The sequence below is a fragment of the Scomber scombrus genome, chromosome 2 (assembly GCF_963691925.1).
Source record: "Scomber scombrus chromosome 2, fScoSco1.1, whole genome shotgun sequence".
Taxonomy (NCBI): Eukaryota; Metazoa; Chordata; class Actinopteri; order Scombriformes; family Scombridae; genus Scomber; species Scomber scombrus.
Window position 1 is genome coordinate 35,077,503 of NC_084971.1, and position 22,494 is coordinate 35,099,996.

The 22,494-nt window shown below is 38.6% G+C and overlaps 3 protein-coding genes across 3 annotated transcripts; 2 read left to right on the forward strand and 1 right to left on the reverse strand.

Moving 5' to 3' along the window:
* Positions 1 to 1,525: 1,525 nt before the first annotated feature.
* On the reverse strand, positions 1,526 to 22,280 carry tbce (tubulin folding cofactor E). The gene is made up of 16 exons (XM_062439120.1): positions 21,935 to 22,280; positions 20,653 to 20,737; positions 19,705 to 19,869; positions 19,047 to 19,132; positions 18,234 to 18,333; positions 18,049 to 18,151; positions 17,717 to 17,793; positions 16,491 to 16,583; positions 16,103 to 16,167; positions 15,617 to 15,681; positions 14,406 to 14,558; positions 4,970 to 5,108; positions 4,527 to 4,595; positions 4,369 to 4,428; positions 4,158 to 4,249; positions 1,526 to 3,267 (listed from the first exon to the last, which is right to left on the reverse strand). The coding sequence occupies exons 1-16, from the start codon at positions 22,053 to 22,055 to the stop codon at positions 3,172 to 3,174; spliced, it is 1,569 nt and encodes a 522-aa protein (XP_062295104.1). The 5' UTR covers positions 22,056 to 22,280; the 3' UTR covers positions 1,526 to 3,171.
* On the forward strand, positions 5,121 to 8,772 carry LOC133996040 (E3 ubiquitin-protein ligase TRIM39-like). Its single transcript, XM_062435581.1, has 2 exons — positions 5,121 to 5,130; positions 7,425 to 8,772. Exons 1-2 carry the CDS (start codon positions 5,121 to 5,123, stop codon positions 8,747 to 8,749), a joined length of 1,335 nt encoding a protein of 444 aa, XP_062291565.1. The 3' UTR covers positions 8,750 to 8,772.
* On the forward strand, positions 11,934 to 13,580 carry LOC133996121 (E3 ubiquitin-protein ligase TRIM21-like). Its single transcript, XM_062435682.1, has one exon. The coding sequence runs from the start codon at positions 11,937 to 11,939 to the stop codon at positions 13,578 to 13,580; it is 1,644 nt and encodes a 547-aa protein (XP_062291666.1). The 5' UTR covers positions 11,934 to 11,936.
* Positions 22,281 to 22,494: the final 214 nt, after the last annotated feature.

The window sequence follows — 22,494 nt, forward strand, 5'->3', positions numbered from 1 at the left end:
GGAAGGAGGGAAGGAAAGAAGGAAGGTAGGAAAGAGAGAGGAAGGAAAGAAAGAGAGAAGGAGGGAGGGAGGAAAGAAGGAAGGGAGGAAAGAAGGAAGGAAGGAAGGGAGGAAAGAAGGAAGGAAGGGAGGAAAGAAGGAAGGTAGGAAAGAGAGAGGAAGGAAAGAAAGAGAGAAGGAGGGAGGGAGGAAAGAAGGAAGGGAGGAAAGAAGGAAGGAAGGGAGGAAAGAAGGAACAGTCAAAACAGATGACACAAAGGTTAAAAAAAAGACTAATTTCCTAAAACAGCCGGTCACTTAGCAAAGAAAACTATTTAAGCACTAAACACAAAACAGCAGCTGGACTTTTACTCACCAGAGGAAGAAGTCGTTTCTCTTCTGTCGGAAACCTCAACGTCCCAAAGGATGATATATATTTCTTTAACTCATCCAGAACAGGCTAAAGAGAGTAAATCACACCCATGTCAGCATCTTGTGTCTTTAAGAACTGGTTTTATATATTTTAATTACTATATTACAGCTCTGAATGATTTAACACCTGGTCAGCTGCCTCAGCACTAAATGTACCAACAGGTAAAACACAAGCTGGAGACACAGATTTTACTTTCCTGCTTAAAATCACAACATTAGATACAAACAATAATAATATAAAGCTCTAAACAGACTCCTGAACTCCTGAATCCACATGAAATCTTAACTTTATATTATCAAGTTTTTAATACACAAATCCTTCCTCCCTACCTGAAAGACAGAGATGTTATTTCATCAGTATTTATTTTGAAAATAAATGTGTTGCAGCTTTAAAGGTTGTAGGCAAAATTAGTATTTTTTGTAATATTTATAATATATTTAAAACTTACATACCCCAAAGACTGCTGAAAGTCCCGCCACTGCCGCCATCTAGTGTTCATATAGCGGTATGACACCTACTTAAAAAACATTTATATTATGTGAGCAGTTAGATGTATGAAAGATAAAATCTGTTACTTTTATTATAGATTGATTAGTATAAAGGATCTGACCATTATTTACTTATTTAATCATTTAATCATTTGGTCCATTAAATGTCAGAAAATGGTGAAAAATGTCAATCAGTGTTTCTCAAAACTCAACATGACTCAAATTTCTTGTTCTGTCCAAAACTAAAATTCAGTTTACTATCACAGAGGACTAAAGAAATCAGAAAATGTTCACATTTAAGAAGCTGAAGTAGAAAATTTCCCAAAATAATGAATCAGTTATCAAAATAGTTAATTAACTGATTAATTATTTGAGCCATTTTTCAAGAAAATATTCAAATTCTCTTGTTCAACTTCAACAACGTGAATATGTTCTAGTTCTTTAGACTTCTGTGACAATAAACTGAATATCTTTCAGCTGAAATGAGCTACTGATCACGAGCCAGAGTCCTTAAAAGTAGGTTTTTTACTGATTGTTCTATCAGATTTTCACCACTTTATCGACTATGGTCAAATTAAAACTAAAAAAGTTGTATAAAACAAGCACACACACACGCCTGCACACGTCATCAACGTTATTGATTCATTTGACATCTGTACTTGGATTTAGCTCACATAGCTTTAGATCACATTAGAACTTTCTTGTTTCTGTATTTGAGCATGAAAGGTTCGTTTAACCTTTGTCAACACTTCAGAGAAGCTAGTAAATGGACAATCGAGCTGAAATTCAGGTTCCTGTTCAAATGTAGCAAAAATTTCTGCAAATATCCAGAAAATCAGCAAAAGAAACTGTAGTGAATGTTTGTTTCCATCGACCCCTGTTGAGTGAATATGAGTTATGAGCATTTCCATCACTGTGAAATTAACCTCGATACACTGCTAATGCTTCGATTCATTAGATATAAACTGTCAATGCAATATGAAACTATTCACCCCTATTGTGATGTGGTACGATACGATTCGACGTGATGCAAAAGAAAGATGCGCCGCAATTCAACATGTTACAGAGTTTGAGTTTATTTCTTAAGCAAACAGCAAATCATAAATTAATTCAAAAATGACATTTTTACTTTACATATTTGTTTCTCTGATACTGCAGTAAGTATCTTATTTATGCTGTTTCTCGTTTGGCCTCTAAAAACCCATCTGAACCTTTGACAAACTCTGATCTGTGACCCAAACAATTACTGTCGAAATACTTTAATAATCCACTTTCTCCGATGTGTGGAACAATAATTCTGGAGTGTGAGTTCCACCTGCAGCGTTTTGGCAGTGAACCACTTCGCTGTAGTCTGTTAGTAAACTTGAGAAACAGTTACGAGAGGAGGAATATCAATCTAAATATGAAATTATTGGTCACAAATTATTTGGTCACATTTCTGAAGAATAAAGACAAACTTTCATCGTGAACATTAATGTAGATCGGGTAATCTTCCCATTCCCTGTGAATGTAATGAGATAAATAGAAGGTGGCGCCAATCCTCCAGTCGGTGCCACTAAACCATCGCAGAAGAAAACAACGAGATGACGCCATTTAAGGAGCGTCAGTCAAAGCTCAAACGATGGAAAAACATGATGGAAATACGACGTTTCTGTAGGTTTCCTGTATTTGTTTTAAAGAGTGTTACAGTCTCCTCATCGTCACATGATTCACATACGTCATCATTTATTCATTAAGGCTTTTAACATTTGCTTTTTATCCTAATATATCATCAAACCTTCTGACTTTTTTTCAGGATGTCTTGTGTTTCCATTCCAGTTTTTTTATGCGCAAAGTGAAAATCAGTTGGTTGGAAACATGACTGACTTTAACATAGTTGCTCAGCTCATGTCAGTTAATGGTAATAACATAATAACAAGGCACTCCTGTGTCACAGCTCAGTCTGAATCCGCCTTCTAACACTTCTAAACTTAACTGAACAAACATAAATGAAAGCAAACATTCATAAGTTAAGCGTGAAAAGTCTATTGGGTTAAATTATTAAATGACTCTTTTAAAGCTCACGTTTATTCCTGTGTGTGATTGTAAGCGCAGTCCTGAAGAGAAGCGACTAATTATTCTATGTTTGTAGTTTTAAAGTCGTCATCAGTCATTTAGAAGTGAATCCAGCTCTCAGTGTGAGTCTGTGTGTCCTCTACAGCAGAGACACAGAGGGACAACGTCAGTCTAACAGCTGAGGTTCAGTCCTGGAAGTGTCTGATGCTGCTCAGTTCAGGACCAGCGGACCAACACCTGGTCTCCTTCCTCTATGGAGTAAAACTGCAGAGTCTTCAGGTCGCTGTCGATCTCAAACTCTGTCCCTGCCATCTACAGAGAGAAAAAAAACCATAAAAACATCAACATAGTCAATGAGAAATCTGATCTGAAGGCTGCTTCATGTTGGTAAAGGCTCAATAAGATGGACACTCCAGCAGAAAAGCAAATGTGAGTTGTTGTGTATCAGGATGCAATCAGGCTCAGTGTGACTGATGATAAAAATGTGTTTCCACTGTATGCATAGATTTGATTTGTTGTATGGAAATAAGAGAGAAAAAAACGCTATAAAACCATCAACAGAGTCTACGAAGTGTCTCACAATGCCAACAAGATTACAAGAAAAAAAGTTATAAGTTGGTCTCTCCAGTTGGAAATATCAGTGTGTCTGTATTTGATTGACAGCTGCTGGCAGGCTACAAGTGATAGACAGTGTGAGTAAGACCCAATCAGCATCTAACGAGTTCAAAGTGATATTTGCAGGTATGTTTACATGCTACTAATTATCTACCTAGTCTGATGTTACTGGTGCTGTTTTCTCTGGTTAATGTTTGTTTGGTGGCTTTTTTAAGAAGATAAGATGCAGAATAAGACCTGTTCATGTTTATAAGTTAGATAAGAAGGAGACTTTAGCAGGAAAGCTGATGTGAGTTGTTGTTCAGAGTCTAGGGCTTTTGTGTTGTGTATCAGGATGCAATCAGGCTCAGTGTGACCTATGATAAAAATGTGTTACCACTGTATGCATAGATTTGATTTGTTGTATGGAAATAAACTCTTAAAAACATTGTATGAATGTATATCCTTTGGTTTCAGATTGTTTTAAAATGAGAACACAGGACAAATATTTACAGAGCAGATATTTTGCTGTAGGAGATAAAAAGAAGAAGGTTTAAATCTTTCTATTGCAGCATGTTACTGTAACACTGTGGCTGTGCAGGTGTTACCTTGGGACTGGTGTAGGTGAGCTTCAGATCTGCTGCAGGAATCTTCAGCAGTCTGTACAGGAGTCCCTTCACCTTCTGAACAACCATGGAGGCTGCAGAGGAGACCACATTATTTCATCTTTGTTTAATTTGTAATCTGGAAAGGTTAATCTCAACAAAGTGTTAGAAAAGAGACTTGTACTACTACTAGTTTACTTCTCTGCTGTTTTACCTGGAAGTTTCTTCTCAATCGGCTTCCGGTCGGCGTCATCAGGAAACACAAACATAATCTCTGGAGGGAAAAAAGATAAATGTTCAGTAAATGTCTAATTTCCTGTAAAAGAAAATTAGCCAATCAGAGAGCAGAAAGCACAAGGAGGTGGGACTAACTTAACAGCTGATTCTTGAGAGCAAACGGCTGCGGCTTCTTCAGCTCGCCTTCCTCTGGAGCTCCATACTCTGAAAAACATGAAGACCTACATCAGCATCCTCATCACTTACAGTTTTGGATATTACACGTGAAAATGATCAATTAAAATCTGCTTTGAGACTTTAAAACCACAGAATGCAATTTAATACTTGTTTTAAAAATCACAACGGCCAAAGATTGAAAGTATAATTTAAAAAATGATTTATTATTATCTAAATGTGCGGTTTTAACGATAGTAGTAGTTCATATTTCAGTCATCTTTTCACTTTAACATGTTTTCCTTTAACCATGTTTTAAACAAAACATTCAACATTTGACCAGTTGCAGCTTCTCAAGATTTTCACCTACAAATAAACTTTCGACCAATCAGCTGAGCCGATGGTGAGCTGTGGGAGGGACTTACTGTCGATGAGGCTCAGGTAACGAGGGTGCTGACAGGTGAACTCGGTGCTGACCTGACTCCGCCCGCCCGCCTTCAACCATTCCTCTCCAAACATCTTGATGTAGTCGAGCTCCGCCCCCCTCCTGTCCTCAGCGTGGAACTGATGGTAACCATGGCAACAGGTCAGCTCAATCAATCAAACGCACACTAACTACTTTATATACAGTTAGATAGTTTAGTCCAGTGGTTCCCAACCTAGGGGTGGGGCCCCTCCAAAGGGTCAGCAGATAAATGTGAGGGGTGGTGAGATGATTAATGGGAGAGGAAAGAAGAAAAAACTAAGTTCTGATACACAAATGTGTTAAAATGACCTTTCAGTTATGTGCATGTCCAAATGTATTATCTTTATATTCCAGTCATCTTAAAATGAATAATTAAAACTTCTGTACGATGGCTGGCACCTGGCATCATTGTTGTAGTCCTACTTTGATATGTTTAAGTATCTTATGAAGAATTGAATAGGACAGGAAAGGAAGGAAAATATAGAAATTGAATCTGCTTGATGTCAGGGAAAAAAATCATCTTTCGGTCTTTTCGGTCAACCGTCTTTTCGGTGCGAAGAGCATGGATTGGTCAGAGTTTTATCAGTCCTGTGGCTGTCACAGAGGTCTGATTTTTTCCGTTTCTTTTTCTAAAGTCATAATGTATTGATACCTCTGATAATAGAAGGACCATTTCCTACCCTACCTTTAACAGCAACTTTGACCAGAATACATTTATTGAACATTTGGCTGCCTGCACACTTCGGAGCTTGGTTGTATAAAACATTTACTTTTAATCTAAGGCAGCGTGTGAGTTCTTTATTATCAACTATTGACATGTCCAACTCCTCCCAGCTGTTAGATACAGAACAACCTTTACTCCATGATATCTCATAATAAACCTGTTAATGATAGGAAGAAGCAACACTGGAAAAACAAGACAGACAGCTTCAACGTCACTCTGCAGAAATTAAACTAAACATTAATCAGAGGACAGCAGAGCTGCAGTCGAGTCTCTCCACTTCTGTCCAAATATAAATGAAACTGAGTTCATCAAGTCTTTCTCAACAACACAGCAGAGTCTCTGCCAAACACTGGTGAGTACAACTGATCATATTTAATGTTTCAACAACCAGCTTTAACACAGGAGACAGGAAGTTCATCTCTTTTCATTTCATACTGACACTTGTGAGATTGTTTACAGTATAACTGCAGCTGCTTTTACAGACTCAGTAAAAAATACTAAGTGTTTTTAAGTCTCTGTCAGTTCTCAGGACTTTTGTAAAGTGTAACTGAACCTCTGTGGTTTGGAGTTTAGCTTCACTGCTATTTCCTGATCTTTTACCATTTACTGATCACTTCCTACAGACACATTTCATTTCCTGTAGCTGTTTCACATTAAAAGTTTTTAACTAGTGAACTAGAAGGATGCTTTTATTGTGAAGCAGCAACAGGAAATAAAATGTGTTTTATCATAAAGTTAGCAAAAGCTTTGTTAACTGTGATATTCTTCAATAATAATTCTTCTCGACAACAAGATATGAACATATTCTGTGATATTTTATCAGTGGATCAGATTGTATTGAGTAATAGTAAAAGCACAAACAGCCACAATGAGCTGTTAGATAAAGAGCTGCAGATGAGTCTCTGACTGTAGTTTGTACAAACCATAGACTGTATATAAAATGGACGTAACATCCGTGACGTCACCCATTGGTTTGTGGACTGCTGCTTGGAAGCCAATAGTATTGGATCTGAGCAGCACCATCTTGAAAATTTCAGGTGCATGCCGGGTAAAAAAAACACACAGATTCTACTTATATGGGCATCAGGAGGAGCATGAGGCGCCCTCCTGAACCTGTGAACCAATCAACCTGTCAATCACGACGTAGCCACGCCCTAATGCATACCCTGCTTTATCGTCACATATAAAATCAGGGAGGCCAAAATGTCCCAAATGAACATCATACTGCGTTGAAGAAGGCTTTAAACTAGCGATTGAGGCCATAAACACATTTTGAAAACGTTTACTGAGGTTAGAAATCAAGTGAGAAGTTGGTGAATTCTCCATTGACTTGTATAGAGATGGAAGTCCTTTTGACACCAAAACGGTCGCCCCCTGGTGGCCTTTTGACAGAATGCAGTTTTAAGTTACTTCCGCGTTGGCATCATTTCCGAGGACCGGAACTCCCCACCTGGTACAAACCAGCACACGTCCAACATTAAAGGTGAACAAAGACTTTAACCTGGCTGTGAATCCTTGAGACAATCTGTCAATACGTTCCAGCTCTGATTAAATGGTTAAGATTTCTCATGGCTAGATTTGATGAAAGTGTCTTTAGCCCAATTGACTATACATCTTTCGTTTTAATCAAATACAATGAAAATGTCTTTCTCTTCTTTCTCTCTACATGTGTAGATATGTCTGCTGCCAGCTGTCTGCTATCTGAAGGCCCTGAAGTCCTGTCTGGTGTGTCTGACCTCCTACTGTGAGACTCACCTGGAGCCTCATCTGACAATGTCAGGTCTGAAAAGACATCAGCTGATCGACCCTGTGGAGAACCTGGAAGACAGGATGTGTATGAAGCACGATAAACCTCTGGAGCTGTTCTGTAAGACCGACCAGACATGTGTCTGCGTGCTCTGCTCTGTTTTAGACCACAAGTCACATGATGTTGTTCCTCTGAAAGAAGAATATGAAGGAAAGAAGGCAGAGCTGGGGAAGACAGAGGCTGAAATTCAGGAGAAGGTCCAGAAGAGACGACTGAAGATTCAAGAGATCAAAAACTCAGTTGACCTCAGTAAGGAAGCTGCAGACAGAGAGAAAGCAGAAGGTGTTCAGGTCTTCACCGCTCTGAAGGAGTCTGTTGAGAGAAGCCTGAATGAGCTCATTGAGACGATTGAAGAGAAGCAAAGAACAACAGTGAAACAGGCTGAAGACTTCATCAAAGAGCTGGAACAGGAAATCTCTGAGCTGAAGAAGAGAAGCTCTGAGGTAGAGAAGCTCTCACATTCTGAAGACCACCTCCACCTCCTCCAAAACTTCCCGTCCCTGAAAGCTGCTCCACCCACCAAAGACTGGACAGAGGTCAGCATCCGTCCATCATATAAGGGGACTGTGGTGAAAGCTGTGACTCAGCTGGAGGAGACGCTCAGTAAACAGATGAAGAAGCTGTTTGAGGCTGAGCTGAAGAGGGTCCAGCAGTATGCAGTGGATGTGACTCTTGATCCTGATACAGCAAATCCTCATCTCATCCTGTCTGATGATGGGAAACAAGTAAATTATGGTAATGTGGAGAAGAAACTCAGAGACAACCCAGAGAGATTTTCTCGTGGTGTTTGTGTGTTAGGAAAGCAGAGTTTGTCTTCAGGCAGATTTTACTTTGAGATTCAGGTTAAAGAGAAGACTAACTGGGCTTTAGGAGTGGCCAGAGAGTCGATCGACAGGAAGGGAGAAATCAGACTGAGACCTCAGTATGGTTTCTGGACTATATTGTTGAGAAATGGAAATGAGTACAAAGCTGGTAATAACCCTGCAGTCCGTCTCTCTCTGAAGTCTCGTCCTCAGAAGGTGGGGGTGTTTGTGGATTATGAGGAGGGTCTGGTCTCCTTTTATGACGTAGATGCTGCAGCTCTTATCTACTCCTTTACTGGCTGCTCCTTCACTGAGAAACTCTACCCATTATTCAGTCCTTGTCATAATGATGGTGGTATAAACTCAGCCCCTCTGATCATCTGTCCTGTCAATCAAACTGTCTGAGTCAATACCAGGATGCTGATTGATTAGAGACAAAAACTGATCAATTTTAAATGAAAAGATTCAGTTAATCATGGTAACAAATGTATAATCAGTAGAAATGTACAGTGTTCGGATCTGAGCAGCGCATGAGGCGCATGAGGATCTGAGCAGCGCAGGAGGGGCATGAGGCGCCCTCCTGAACCTTTGAACCAATCAACCTGTCAATCACCACGTAGCCACGCCCTAATGCATACCCTGCTTTATCGTCACATATAAAATCAGGGAGGCCAAAATGTCCCAAATGAAAATCATACTGCATTGAAGAAGGCTTTAAACTAGCGATTGAGACCATAAACACATTTTGAAAACGTTTACTGAGGTTAGAAATCAAGTGAGAAGTTGGTGAATTCTCCATTGACTTGTATAGAGACGGAAGTCCTTTTGACACCAAAACGGTCACCCCCTGGTGGCCTTTTGATAGAATGCAGTTTTAAGTTACTTCAACGTTGGCCTCATTTCAGAGTACCGGAACTCCCCGCCTGGTTACACTGAGATATTTAAATATTGAATGAATGTGTTCATGCTGTGCTGACTGTGTGTAAAGTGAACAGGATTTAGTTTAAACCTGTTTTAAATGTTTGCACTAACTTCACTAAATACAGGATGTTGATGTAGTCCTACTCTGTTTAGGAAGGAGTGCACACAGTACAGGACCTCCAGTTTTCATTTTACACACTGATTATATTCTGAAAATTAAAACAAAAATTGAGCTTCAATAAAATGTATATATTAATAGCTAATTGTATAAATATTGTTTGATAAATTCACCACAAGTGAATTATTCTCGTATGTCCTCTCTTTGAGGTGAACTACTTGATATACAGTTAGCTAGTTTAGTCCATTGGTTCCCAACCTAGGGGTGGGGGCCCTCCAAAGGGTCAGCAGATAAATGTGAGGGGTGGTGAGATGATTAATGGGAGAGGAAAGAAGAAAAAACTAAGTTCTGATACACAAATGTGTTTTCAGTTTTGGACTTTTTCTCTAATCTTTGATTTTTGCTGAAATATTGGATCATTTGAACATTTATTGAAATGAAAGCATGTGAGAAGTTTAGAGGGAAAAATCACTATTTGGTGGAGCTGTTAACAACTCATAGACATCTGAAATGTGAGCCGACTACACACTGCTTTTTGGTTTCATCTTTAACAATGTGTTGTAGGTTTTAACATGAAACTTTATTTTAATATTGTCTCTTAGCAAAATGACCTTTCAGTTATGTACGAGTCCAAATGTATTATCTTTATATTCCAGTCATTTTAAAATGAATAATTAAAACTTCTGTACGATGGCTGTTGTCTCTTGAAGATTTTTGACATTCTGTTCTTTGACAGTTTTCTACCTTCCAACCTGTTGTTGGAGTCTGGCATCATTTTTGTAGTCCTACTATGATATGTTAAAGTGTCTTATGAAGAATTGATTAAAGCAAAATATAGAAATTGCATCTGCTTGATGTCAGGGGGAAAGAAATCATCTTTCGTTTTTTGTCAACCGTCGTTCACCTCGTTTTGTGTTTGGTGAATTAAAATAAAAAAGGTTTATAGAAGTTATAAATGTGTTCTTCAGATAATTGTTGATTTAACAGCAACTTTGACCTGAATACATTTGTTGAACTTTATTCAGTTTGTAAAAAAAGAGAAAAGAAGTTAATAGTTAAATGAAAACCTCAGCAGTAAAAACTGACTGCCTGCACAGTTCAGAGTTTGGCTGTATAAAACTTTTACTTTTAATAATGTGTGTTAAAAAAAACACATTATTAAGCTGAGCAACACTTTTTCACATGTCTAACTCCTCCTGCTGTTAGATACAGAACAACCTTTTCTCCATTATATCACACAATAAACCTGTTAATGACAGGAAGGAGCAACACTGGAAAAACAAGACAGACAGGTTCAACGTCACTCTGCAGAAACAAAACTCAACTTTTATCAGAGGACAGCAGAGCTGCAGTCGAGTCTCTCCACTTCTGTCCAAATATAAATGAAACTGAGTTCATCAAGTCTTTCTCAACAACACAGCAGAGTCTCTGCCAAACACTGGTGAGTACAACTGATCGTATTTAATGTTTCAACAACCAGCTTTAACACAGGAGACAGGCAGTTCATCTCTTTTCATTTCATACTGACACTTGTGAGATTGTTTACAGTATAACTGCAGCTGCTTTTACAGACTCAGTAAAAAACACTTTAAGTGTTTTTAAGTCTCTGTCAGTTCTCAGGACTTTTGTAAAGTGTAACTGAACCTCTGTGGTTTGGAGTTTAGCTTCACTGCTATTTCCTGATCTTTGACTATTTACTGATCACTTCCTACAGACACATTTCATTTCCTGTAGCTGTTTCACATTAAAAGCTTTTTACTGGTGAACCAGAAGGACACTTTTATTGTGAAGCAGCAACAGGAAATAAAATGTGTTTTATCATCAAGTCAGCAAAAGCTTTGTTAGCAGTGAGATTCTTCTATGATAATTCTTCTCTACAACAAGATATGAACATATTCTGTGATATTTTATCAGTGGATCAGATTGTATTGAGTAATAGTAAAAGATTCTACTTATATGGGCATCAGGAGGAGCATGAGGCGCCCTCCTGAACCTGTGAACCAATCAACCTGTCAATCAGGACGAAGCCACGCCCTAATGCATACCCTGCTTTATCGTCAAAATCAGGGAGGCCAAAATGTCCCAAATGAACATCATACTGCATTGAAGAAGGCTTTAAACTAGCGACTGAGACCATAAACACATTTTGAAAACGTTTACTGAGGTTAGAAATCAAGTGAGAAGTTGGTGAATTCTCCATTGACTTGTATAGAGACCGAAGTCCTTTTGAACACAAAACGGTCGCCCCCTGGTGGCCTTTTGATAGAATGCAGTTATAAGTTACTTCCGCGTTGGCCTCATTTCAGAGGACCGGAGCTCCCCGTCTGTTGAAATCCTGGAGAAAATCTGTTAATACGTTCCAGCTCTGATTAAATGGTTAAGATTGCTCACAGCTCGATTTGATGAAAGTGTCTCTAGTCCAACTGAAACATGGCATGTTTAATTCTAAATTATTTTACCTAATATCATACACTATATTTGAACAGTAACATCTTTCTTTTTCATGAAATACAATGATAATGTCTTTCTTTCTTTCTCTCTACATGTGTAGATATGTCTGCTAGCAGCTGTCTGAGATCTGAAGATCAGTTTCTGTGCTCCATCTGTCTGGATGTGTTCACTGATCCAGTCAGCACACCATGTGGACATAACTTCTGCAAAAACTGCATCAATGAACACTGGAACAGTAATGACCAGTACCTGTGTCCAATGTGTAAAGAGGTTTTCTACACAAGACCTAAACTTCACATCAACACTTTCATCTCTGAGATGGTTTCTCAGTTCAGACAGGAAGCTCAACAGAAAGCCAGCAGCAGCAGCTCAGAGCAACAAGCTGCCAAACCAGGAGAAGTTCCCTGTGACGTCTGTACTGGAACCAAATTGAAGGCCCTGAAGACCTGTCTGGTGTGTCTGACCTCCTACTGTGAGACTCACCTGGAGCCTCATCTGACAGCTTCACGTCTGAAAAGACATCAGCTGATGGACCCTGTGGAGAACCTGGAAGACAGGATGTGTATGAAGCACGATAAACCTCTGGAGCTGTTCTGTAAGACCGACCAGACATGTGTCTGCACGCTCTGCTCTGTTTTAGACCACAAGACACATGAGTTTGTTCCTCTGAAAGAAGAATATGAAGGAAAGAAGGCAGAGCTGGGGAAGACAGAGACTGAAATTCAGAGAATGGTCCAGAAGAGACGACTGAAGATTCAAGAGATCAAACACTCAGTTGACCTCAGTAAGGAAGCTGCAGACAGAGAGAAAGCAAAAAGTGTTCAGGTCTTTACCGCTCTGAATGAGTCTGTTGAGAGAAGCCTCAATGAGCTCATTGAGACGATTGAAGAGAAGCAAAGAACAACAGAGAAACAGGCTGTAGACTTCATCAAAGAGCTGGAACAGGAAATCTCTGAGCTGAAGAAGAGAAGCTCTGAGGTGGAGAAGCTCTCACACTCTGAAGACCACCTCCACCTCCTCCAAAACTTCCCATCCCTCAAAGCTGCTCCACCGACCAAAGACTGGACAGAGGTCAGCGTCCGTCCATCATATGAGGGGTCTGTGGTGAGAGCTGTGGCTCAGCTGGAGGAGACGCTCAGTAAACAGATGAAGAAGCTGTTTGAGGCTGAGCTGAAGAGGGTCCAGCAGTATGCAGTGGATGTGACTCTTGATCCTGATACAGCATATCCTAAACTCATCCTGTCTAAGGATGGGAAACAAGTAAATTATGGTGATGTGAAGAAGAAGAATCTCCCAGACAACCCAAAGAGATTTACACGTTATTGTAATGTGTTGGGAAAGCAGAGTTTGTCTTCAGGTAGATTTTACTTTGAGGTTCAGGTTAAAGAGAAGACTGGCTGGGATTTAGGAGTGGTCAGAGAGTCGATCAACAGGAAGGGACACATCATACTGAGCCCTCAGTATGGTTTCTGGACTATATGTTTGAGAAACAGAAATGAGTACAGAGCTCATAATGAACCTCCAGTCCGTCTCACTCTGAAGTCCCAGCCTCAGAAGGTGGGGGTATTTGTGGATTATGAGGAGGGTCTGGTCTCCTTTTATGACGTAGATGCTGCAGCTCTTATATACTCCTTTACTGGCTGCTCCTTCATTGAGAAACTCTACCCATTATTCAGTCCCTGTAATAATAATGGTGGTAAAAGCTCTGCCCCTCTGATCATCTGTCCTGTCAATCAAACTGCCTGAGTCAATACCAGGATGCTGATTGATTAGAGACCAAAACTGATCAATTTTAAATGAAGGGATTCAGTTAATTATGGTAACAAATGTATATTCAGCAGTAATGTACAGTGTGAACTTGTTTCCATCAATAATGATTAATGTAGACATTCTTTTATGATTTATAATATCATTATTTTATTTCATGTATGTTGGAATTGACCTTAAACTTGTCTTTTTACTGCTTCAGTGTCCCTCCATGATTGATTCATTAACCTCTTCACTGGTGATGGATCCATCATGACAAACACACGTGAGGAAAAACTCTAAAATCTAAAATCTAGTGTGAATCTCAAAGTTTGCAAATTTGAATTTTAGGGAAATGTGTCGACAGTGATGGAAAATATATCAAGAATGTTTGTTGTTTGATGTAATGAAAACAATAAAGGTCATGGGGCCTTTTTCCTGCATTAGGACACAAACACAGATTGAAGTCTTGACTCCTTGTGCATGGTGTATGTGGATGTGATCAACATATATTATATACAGTTAGCTAGTTTAGTCCAGTGGTTCCCAACCTAGGGGTGGGGCCCCTCCAAAGGGTCAGCAGATAAAATGTGTTTTCAGTTTTTGGACTTTTTCTCTAATCTTTGATTTTTGCTGAAATATTGGATCATTTGAACATTTATTGAAATGAAACCATGTGAGAAGTTTAGAGGGAACAATCACTATTTGGTGGAGCTGTTAACAACTCATAGACATCTGAAATGTGAGCCGACTACACACTGCTTTTTAACCTCAAACTGTACTTAGTTACTTTCCACCATTGACACACACACAGGTTGAACTCACCTCACAGCTGTTGAGGACGACCAGTTGTCCCAGTTTGGCGATGAGCAGCTGATTGGCTGTTTTGACGTTTCCATCACTGCTGACCAGCCGGTTGCTGCGACACGAAAGCTGAACTAAACTTTTTAATTTGGATAATTCGTCAATCACCGACCACTGAGAGAGAGAGAGAGAGAGAGAGAGAGAGAGAGAGAGAGAGAGAGAGAGAGAGGAGAGGAAGAGGGAGAAAGAGAGAGATATACAGAGAGAGAGAGAAAGACAGACAGTGAGAAAAGAGAGACATAGAGTGAGAGACAGAGAGAGAAAGCGAGAGAGAGAGATGATTGATTATGATTGATTTGTCAGCTTTGGTGTCACACACGTCTGTTCAAGCACATAAATAAATAAGACTAAATAACATTTACACAGCAGAACTGGACAAGAGGCACAAAAACAATGATATTCAGGATTTTATGACACAAAACATCTGGTGTACCGCAGGAAAACTTTACAAAATGAACACAACTTTCATATTTTTAGAGATTCTGGATGTTTATATGAAGGAGGAGAAAATTAAAAAAGATATCAGAGATTATGTTTTAAAGCACATCTCTGCCTCTCTGGGAGCTCAGCGAGAAAATACTCAGCTGATGTTTCCTTAAATCCAGAAAGAGTTCAATAACATAGACTGTATATAAAATGGACGTAACATCCATGACGTCACCCATTGGTTCGTGGACTGCTGCTCGGAGGCCAATAGTATCGGATCTGAGCAGCGCCATCTTGAAAATTTCAGGTGCATGCTGGGAGAAATAAAAACAGGGATTCTACTTATATGGACATCAGGAGGAGCATGAGGCGCCCTCCTGAACCTGTGAACCAATCAACCTGTCAATCACCACGTAGCCACGCCCTAATGCATACCCTGCTTTATCGTCACATATAAAATCAGGGAGGCCAAAATGTCCCAAATGAACATCATACTGCATTGAAGAAGGCTTTAAACTAGCGATTGAGACCATAAACACATTTTGAAAACGTTTACTGAGGTTAGAAACCAAGTGAGAAGTTGGTGAATTCTCCATTGACTTGTATAGAGACGGAAGTCCTTTTGACACTGAAACGGTCGCCCCCTGGTGGCCTTTTGATAGAAAGCAGTTTTAAGTTACTTCCGGACTGGAGCTCCCCGCCTGTTAAATAAAGTAGGAAGAAGTTGTTGTTGTTTATCTACTGACCTCGGTGATGTTGTTGTTGTCCAGGTTGAGAATCTTCAGAGCAGGAAACATGGCGGTCTGAGCTCCTGCAGTGTTTAAACACAGGATTATTATCAGCTGCTGTTTAATTCAATCAATCAAACTGTATTGATACAGGAAGCTTTCATTCAGGTTGATGTAGTTCAAAATGCTTCACAGCTGATAATAAGACGACATAAAGAAAAAGGAATAAAAACTAAGAACAAATACAAAGAAAAAGAAAATATTGAGACATGTAAGAGAAAATAATGATGATAAAAATGTTTAAAAAATGTAAATAAAGTGAAATAAAGAGAAAATAATAAATAAATAAAAATAAGCGAGAATACGAAGAAAAAAAAAGTTTATTCAAAGTTAGAGTAAAAAATGAGGATAAAATAGATTAAAAAGACAAAACAAAAGTGAAATGAAATAAAAGAGATATAATTCAGATTAAACAGTAGCTGTAGATGATGGTTGGGATTTTACCAGGAGGAACGTCATCGAATCGGATGACAGACAGTCCGGTGTTTGACATGCTGAGCTTCTCCAGTCTGAAAATAAATAAATAAACAAACAAACAAACAAACAGTATAAATAAACATTTCTTCTTCCTCACACAAGTTTCACTGTCAACAAACAAACTGAAACAAACATTTCAGTGACGCTGGCAGCAAATAATCAATCATTTCATACATTTTCATTTGCAACTTATATAAATAAAGATCGACACTTGGCGTCTGTGTATCGATACAATATTATTGCGATACTATGCTGTATCGACTTTTTTCCCGACCTCTACTTATTATTATTTCTGATGAAGATTTTCTATATTTGTTATTATTACAGTATAAATATGAGCAGGTGTGTTGCGTACCTGGGCAGAGCAGCGATACTGAGCACACTGTCCTCCTTTAAAGGGTTACTGGACAGACTCAGACTCTTCAGAGACTGCAGGACTCCTTCCGGCCTGAAACACATCACAAAGACTTACTGTACAAAACTGCTTGTTGGCCTATAACAGGGAACTTAAATGTAGTTAGAATAAAAACATCTTGTAGCATAAACTTGGTTAAAACAAACAGATTTAATGTAAATACAGTTGAATATCTCTAAGAATTTATGAAAGTTTTGATCACATGTAAATCAGTCAAAATGTTTATATTTATGTTTTCATATAGTTGATAAAGTTTGAATAAATGACCCCAAATTTCCAGTGAAGCCCCATTAATTCCCATCTAAACTTTCCAACTTGGAATATTTCCAAAATTGTTATTAGGGAATATTTTACTCAACATTCATGTTTTTGTTGTTCAATTAAAGAATTTATTCAAGTTATTATCACAAATAAAAATGTATTAGTTTGCTTATGACAAACCAAATGTTTATATTTATATTTATATTTATACACAGTTAATATAGTTTGTATGAATGACCCCAAATTTCCAGTTAAATCCAGGTGGGGAGTTCCGGTCCTCTGAAAAGAGGCCAACGTGGAAGTAACTTAAAACTGCATTCTATCAAAAGGCCACCAGGGGGCGACCGTTTTGGTGTCAAAAGGACTTCCGTCTCTATACAAGTCAATGGAGAATTCACCAACTTTTCACTTGATTTCTAACCTCAGTAAACGTTTTCAAAATGTGTTTATGGTCTCAATCGCTAGTTTAAAGCCTTCTTCAATGCAGTATGATGTTCATTTGGGACATTTTGGCCTCCCTGATTTTATATGTGACGATAAAGCAGGGTATGCATTAGGGCGTGGCTACGTGGTGATTGACAGGTTGATTGGTTCACAGGTTCAGGAGGGCGCCTCATGCTCCTGATGCCCATATAAGTAGAATCCGTGTTTTTATTTTTCCCAGCATGCACCTGAAATTTTCAAGATGGCGCTGCTCAGATCCGATACTATTAGCCTCCGAGCAGCAGTCCACAAACCAATGGGTGACGTCACGGATGTTACGTCCATTATATATACAGTCTATGGTTAAATCACATTAATTCCCATAAATTCCCATCTGAACTTTCCAACCTGCAATATTCCCATAATTCCCAGCATAACTTCCCATGGAAAGTTTCCAACCAGGACAGATGTTGAGCGTTTACCTCTGCAGCTCTGTGATGTTGTTCTCTTCCACACACAGATCTTCCAGCTGTGGCCACATCGGGGCCAACTCCAGGATCTGAACACAGATTAACAGGATTTTTAAAATGATAATATAAATATGTAATTTTAATATAGTTTGTATGTATTTGTATATCATATATAATTATATAAAGAAATATTCTATTTATATTATATTTAGAATGAATAAATATTCCATTATGCTACAGAATTAAATCCACTTCACATCTTCTGTCTTAACCATAATTTATGTTTTTTACGGCTCCTGATGAAACGCAGACTGACAGGAAGTGACTGTACATGTGACGCGTACCTGAGCCCAGGTGAGGTCGCAGCCAATCAGAGAGAGGACTTTGAGGCGGTTGAAAGCCTGGCAGAGAGCCGAGGGGTCAGAGGTCAAACGCAGCCGGTTGTAGCTAAAAAAAATAACAGATGAAACGTGACGCGGAAGAAAAGAAACATTAAAATCAACATGATGTTTCCTGCAGGAGTATGAACCTGAGCTGAAGTCCTTCCAGCTGCTCCAGCTGCTGCGTGACGGCCGCTACGTCTTCCCAGCAGGACAGAAGAGTCCGACTCAGATCCAACCATCGCACGTCTGATCGCTGCCGTTAAAGAGTCACTCACACTGAAGATCAACAACCAATCAGGCTTCAGATCAGAGGGATTAGTTATTTTGTTTACTGGGATTTTAATCATATATGACTGAAGATGTTGTTTGTTTTGTTTTCCTGCTTCTGTGTTTTAATATGTTTGAAATGAGAATTAAACTAAAGAAAAATAAAGCCTGTTGCACTGAAAGAAAAAGTAAAATCCGGCCCACTTTCCTTCCTCCCTTGCTTCCTTCCATCCTTCACTCTTTCCTTCCTTCCTTCCATCTGTCCTTTCTTTCTTTCTTTCCTGTCTTCTCTTCCTTCCTTCTTATCTTTCTTCCTTCCATCTGTCCTTCCTTTCTTTCTTTTTTTCTTCCTTCCTTCTATCTGTCCTTACTTTCGTTCCTTCCTGTCTTCTCTTCCTTCCGTCCTCCCTTTCTTCCTTCCATCTTTCCTTTGTCTTCTCTTCCTTCCTTCCATCTGTCCTTTATTTCTTTCTTTCCTTCTTTCCTTCCTTCCTTCCTTCCTTCCTCCCTTTCTTCCTTCCTTCCATCTGTCCTTTCTTTCTTTCTTTCCTTCCTTCCTTCCTTCCTCCCTTTCTTCCTTCCTTCCATCTGTCCTTCCTTTCCTTCCTGTCTTCTCTTCCTTCCTTCTCTTCCCTCTTTTTAATGTCTGTATGTCCGTAGAATAAAGATAACCCTCCTGATTTAAAGGATACTGGGAGTGTCTCTCTTTATGTCTCCGATGGCTCCGGCTCCGTTCACCTCACAGCGACCGAGCAGCACCGACGGAAGACTCTCAAAACTACAGACACAAAAAAAGAGTTTTATACCAAATACAAAGAAATGTAACACCTGATTTACGATCACGGCTTTTTAAAACAATCATTCCTGATGATAGTTTATTAAACTGATGTGACCTGAAAAAAACAGATAAATAACAGAAAACTGACCCGAGGCTTTAACCAATGAAAAGGGATTTAAGGTCATTTAATGTGTCTCTAAACTCTCTTCTTGTCCACAGAGAGCAGATGAGATTCATTAGTGACAAAATAAAGAAGAATAAACAGCTTCCTGTCTCACACTGATTTTATTAATATATATAACTAACACCATCATCAAATATTTAAGACTTTCTATTACTCTCTGAGGCTTTTCCTTTTTCTTAGGAACATATGATTAGGTTTACTCATGAGTGACACTTATTTCCAACATGTTAAAAATAAATAAATATGAAAATCGTTGCAGCCAAAGAAAAAGAAAACTCTTATTTGATCATGTTAAATCTGCTGGATGATTCTGTGCTTTCTGGGTTATTTTGTGACACCGACACATTAAAACGATCCCAGCTGTCTGAGCGTCTCATTCCTGTCTTACCCTCGCTCTTTGATCTTCCCCCACTCCAGCGTCCTGCTGGAGATGGAGATTTCCTCGCTCAGCACTTCTTCCTTATCGATCTGGTACAGCTGGTGCACAGCGGTCAGGAAGTCAACGCCGAAGCTCACCTTCGCCGGCCGGACGAAGGAGCCGCCTTTAGGGTGTCTGAGAGAGGCGACAGGAGAGAAACCTTTCAAGTTAGGCTGCAAAAAAAAAACTAACAATATTTATTTATCTCAATAATATTAAAAAATATCTAAGAAATCTTTTTATTTGATGAAAGATAAAGAAACTGTGGCTTTAACTCCTCTAAACACTACAGATACAGAACCACACAGGTGAGCTGGTCTCCAGACTTTAATGTGATATTAAAAGAGAAGCAGATATAAACTCTGGACAGTATCTAGCGGTAACTAACGGTAACTTGCGGTATCTAACGGTAACTAACGGTAACTCGCGGTATCTAACAGTAACTAACGGTAACTAACGGTATCTAACAGTAACTAACGGTATCTAACGGTATCTAACGGTAACTAACGGTATCTAACAGTAACTAACGGTGTCTAACGGTGTCTAACAGTAACTAACTGTATCTAATGGTATCTAACAGTAACTAACGGTATCTAACGGTATCTAACAGTAACTAACGGTATCTAACAGTAACTAACGGTATCTAACGGTATCTAACAGTAACTCACGGTAACTAACGGTATCTAACGGTAACTAACGGTATCTAACTGTATCTAACGGTATCTAACGGTAACTAACGGTATCTAACAGTAACTAACGGTATCTAACAGTAACTAACGGTATCTAACAGCAACTAACGGTATCTAACGGTATCTAACAGTAACTTACGGTATCTAACTGTATCTAACAGTAACTAACGGTATCTAACGGTAACTAACCGTATCTAACAGTAACTAACGGTATCTAACGAGGATTTACCTGCAGGTGAAGTAAACGACTCCTTCATGGCTGCCGTCATGTTTCCCTCTCTCTGGATTATCCCACTCTACACCGAGCCACAGCCCTGAAACACACAACACACACCTGGTTACTGTACAGCAGCACACCGGGAGACATGAGGACCTAAAAATTAAGTTTGGTCTCTGACTACCTCAGAACTTATTGATCCAATAGTTAGACTCCGCAATAGAGCTCATAACATTCATCTTAAACTTTCCAGGGTTCCTAAACATTCAAAACGTTTCCATAATATTTTAGCCCATTTCCATGATTTAATTTAAGTAGTTTAACAAAGGTAGGCCCACATAGCGACTATAGGGCACAGTATCAGGTTTTTACCTCAGTGTGAAAATGACGTGAAGTGAAGAGAAAAGTATATGTAAACATATTTCACAATAAACCTGATTCTGTAATGTAGTGGAGGAGAAGTAACATGAGTGAATATTGAGGAATAATAAGCTAATAGTGAGGGATAATTAAGAATAATGAATAAATAAAGAGGAATAACTAGTGAACACTAATGAATACTGAGGAATAACTGGTAAATATTGATTAATAATGGGGAATAAAGTCTGAATAGTGATGAATAATGAGGAATAGTGAGTAAATAAAGAATAATACTTGGTAAATACTGAGGAATTATTAAGAATAATAAGGAATAGTGAAAAAATAATGAGTAAATAAAGAAGAAGAATTAAGAATAATGAATAAATAAAGAGGAATAACTAGTGAACAGTGAACACTAATGAAGACTGAGGAATAACTGGTAAATATTCATCAATAATGGTGAATAAAGGCAGAATAATGATGTATAATAAGGAATAGTAGTAAATAATGAGTAAATAATGATCTAATAGTGATGAATAATAAGGAATAGTAGTAAATAATGAGTAAATAATGATCTAATAGTGATGAATAATGAAGAATAATGAGAAGATTAAGAATAATAATTAGTAAATACTGAGGAATTATTAAGAATAATAAGGAATAGTGATGAATAATGAAGAATAAAGAGGGATAATGAGCTAAAAGTGATGAATAATGAGGAATAATGAGCTAAAAGTCATGAATAATGAGGAATAATGAGAAGATTAAGAATAATAATTAGTAAATACTGAGGAATTATTAAGAATAATAAGGAATAATGAGTAAATAGTGAGTAAAAATGAAAAATAATGAGTTAATAGTGATGGATAACAAGGCATAGTGAGTAAATAAAGAGTAAAAATAAGTCAATAATGTGTTATAATATTAACCGGACCTGCTGTCGGTGGTACCGGGCCCACATATCGGACCGTTGCTCGCTCCTCTCCGCAGGAAACCCTCCTTCCCAACGGCTGCTCCGGCAGCTCCGGCTCCTCCAGCGGCCCGTCGGCTCCCATCTACCCGGAGAAAGACGCTCCTAACCCGGGGAGAAACTCTGAGAGGCTCTGGGGAAAGCTACCAGCTAACACCGGTACATGTGACTGTCTGAGTTAAATCACACAATAACAATATATTTATAAAGTTTATTAATCTCACTCTGCTCCTTAAAGTGATAAAATAAATGTCTAATTATGTCTTATTTTAATAAAATAACAGTTAGATGTACCTGTGACGTAGTGTAGCTGCTGTCAGATGTTAGCATCGAAGCTAACTGACCAAAACATCAACTGCTCACCGGAAGTGGAACGTTTCCGACGATGCACCAGATTTCCCGTAACACCGTTCCGCCTTCATCACCGAGCTTTAATCAGATTTTAAGTTTTATTTCTACTATAAACATCGTTTAAAAGTTTATGTTGAAGATGTTATAATTTATTTTGAATATAATTTATTTTG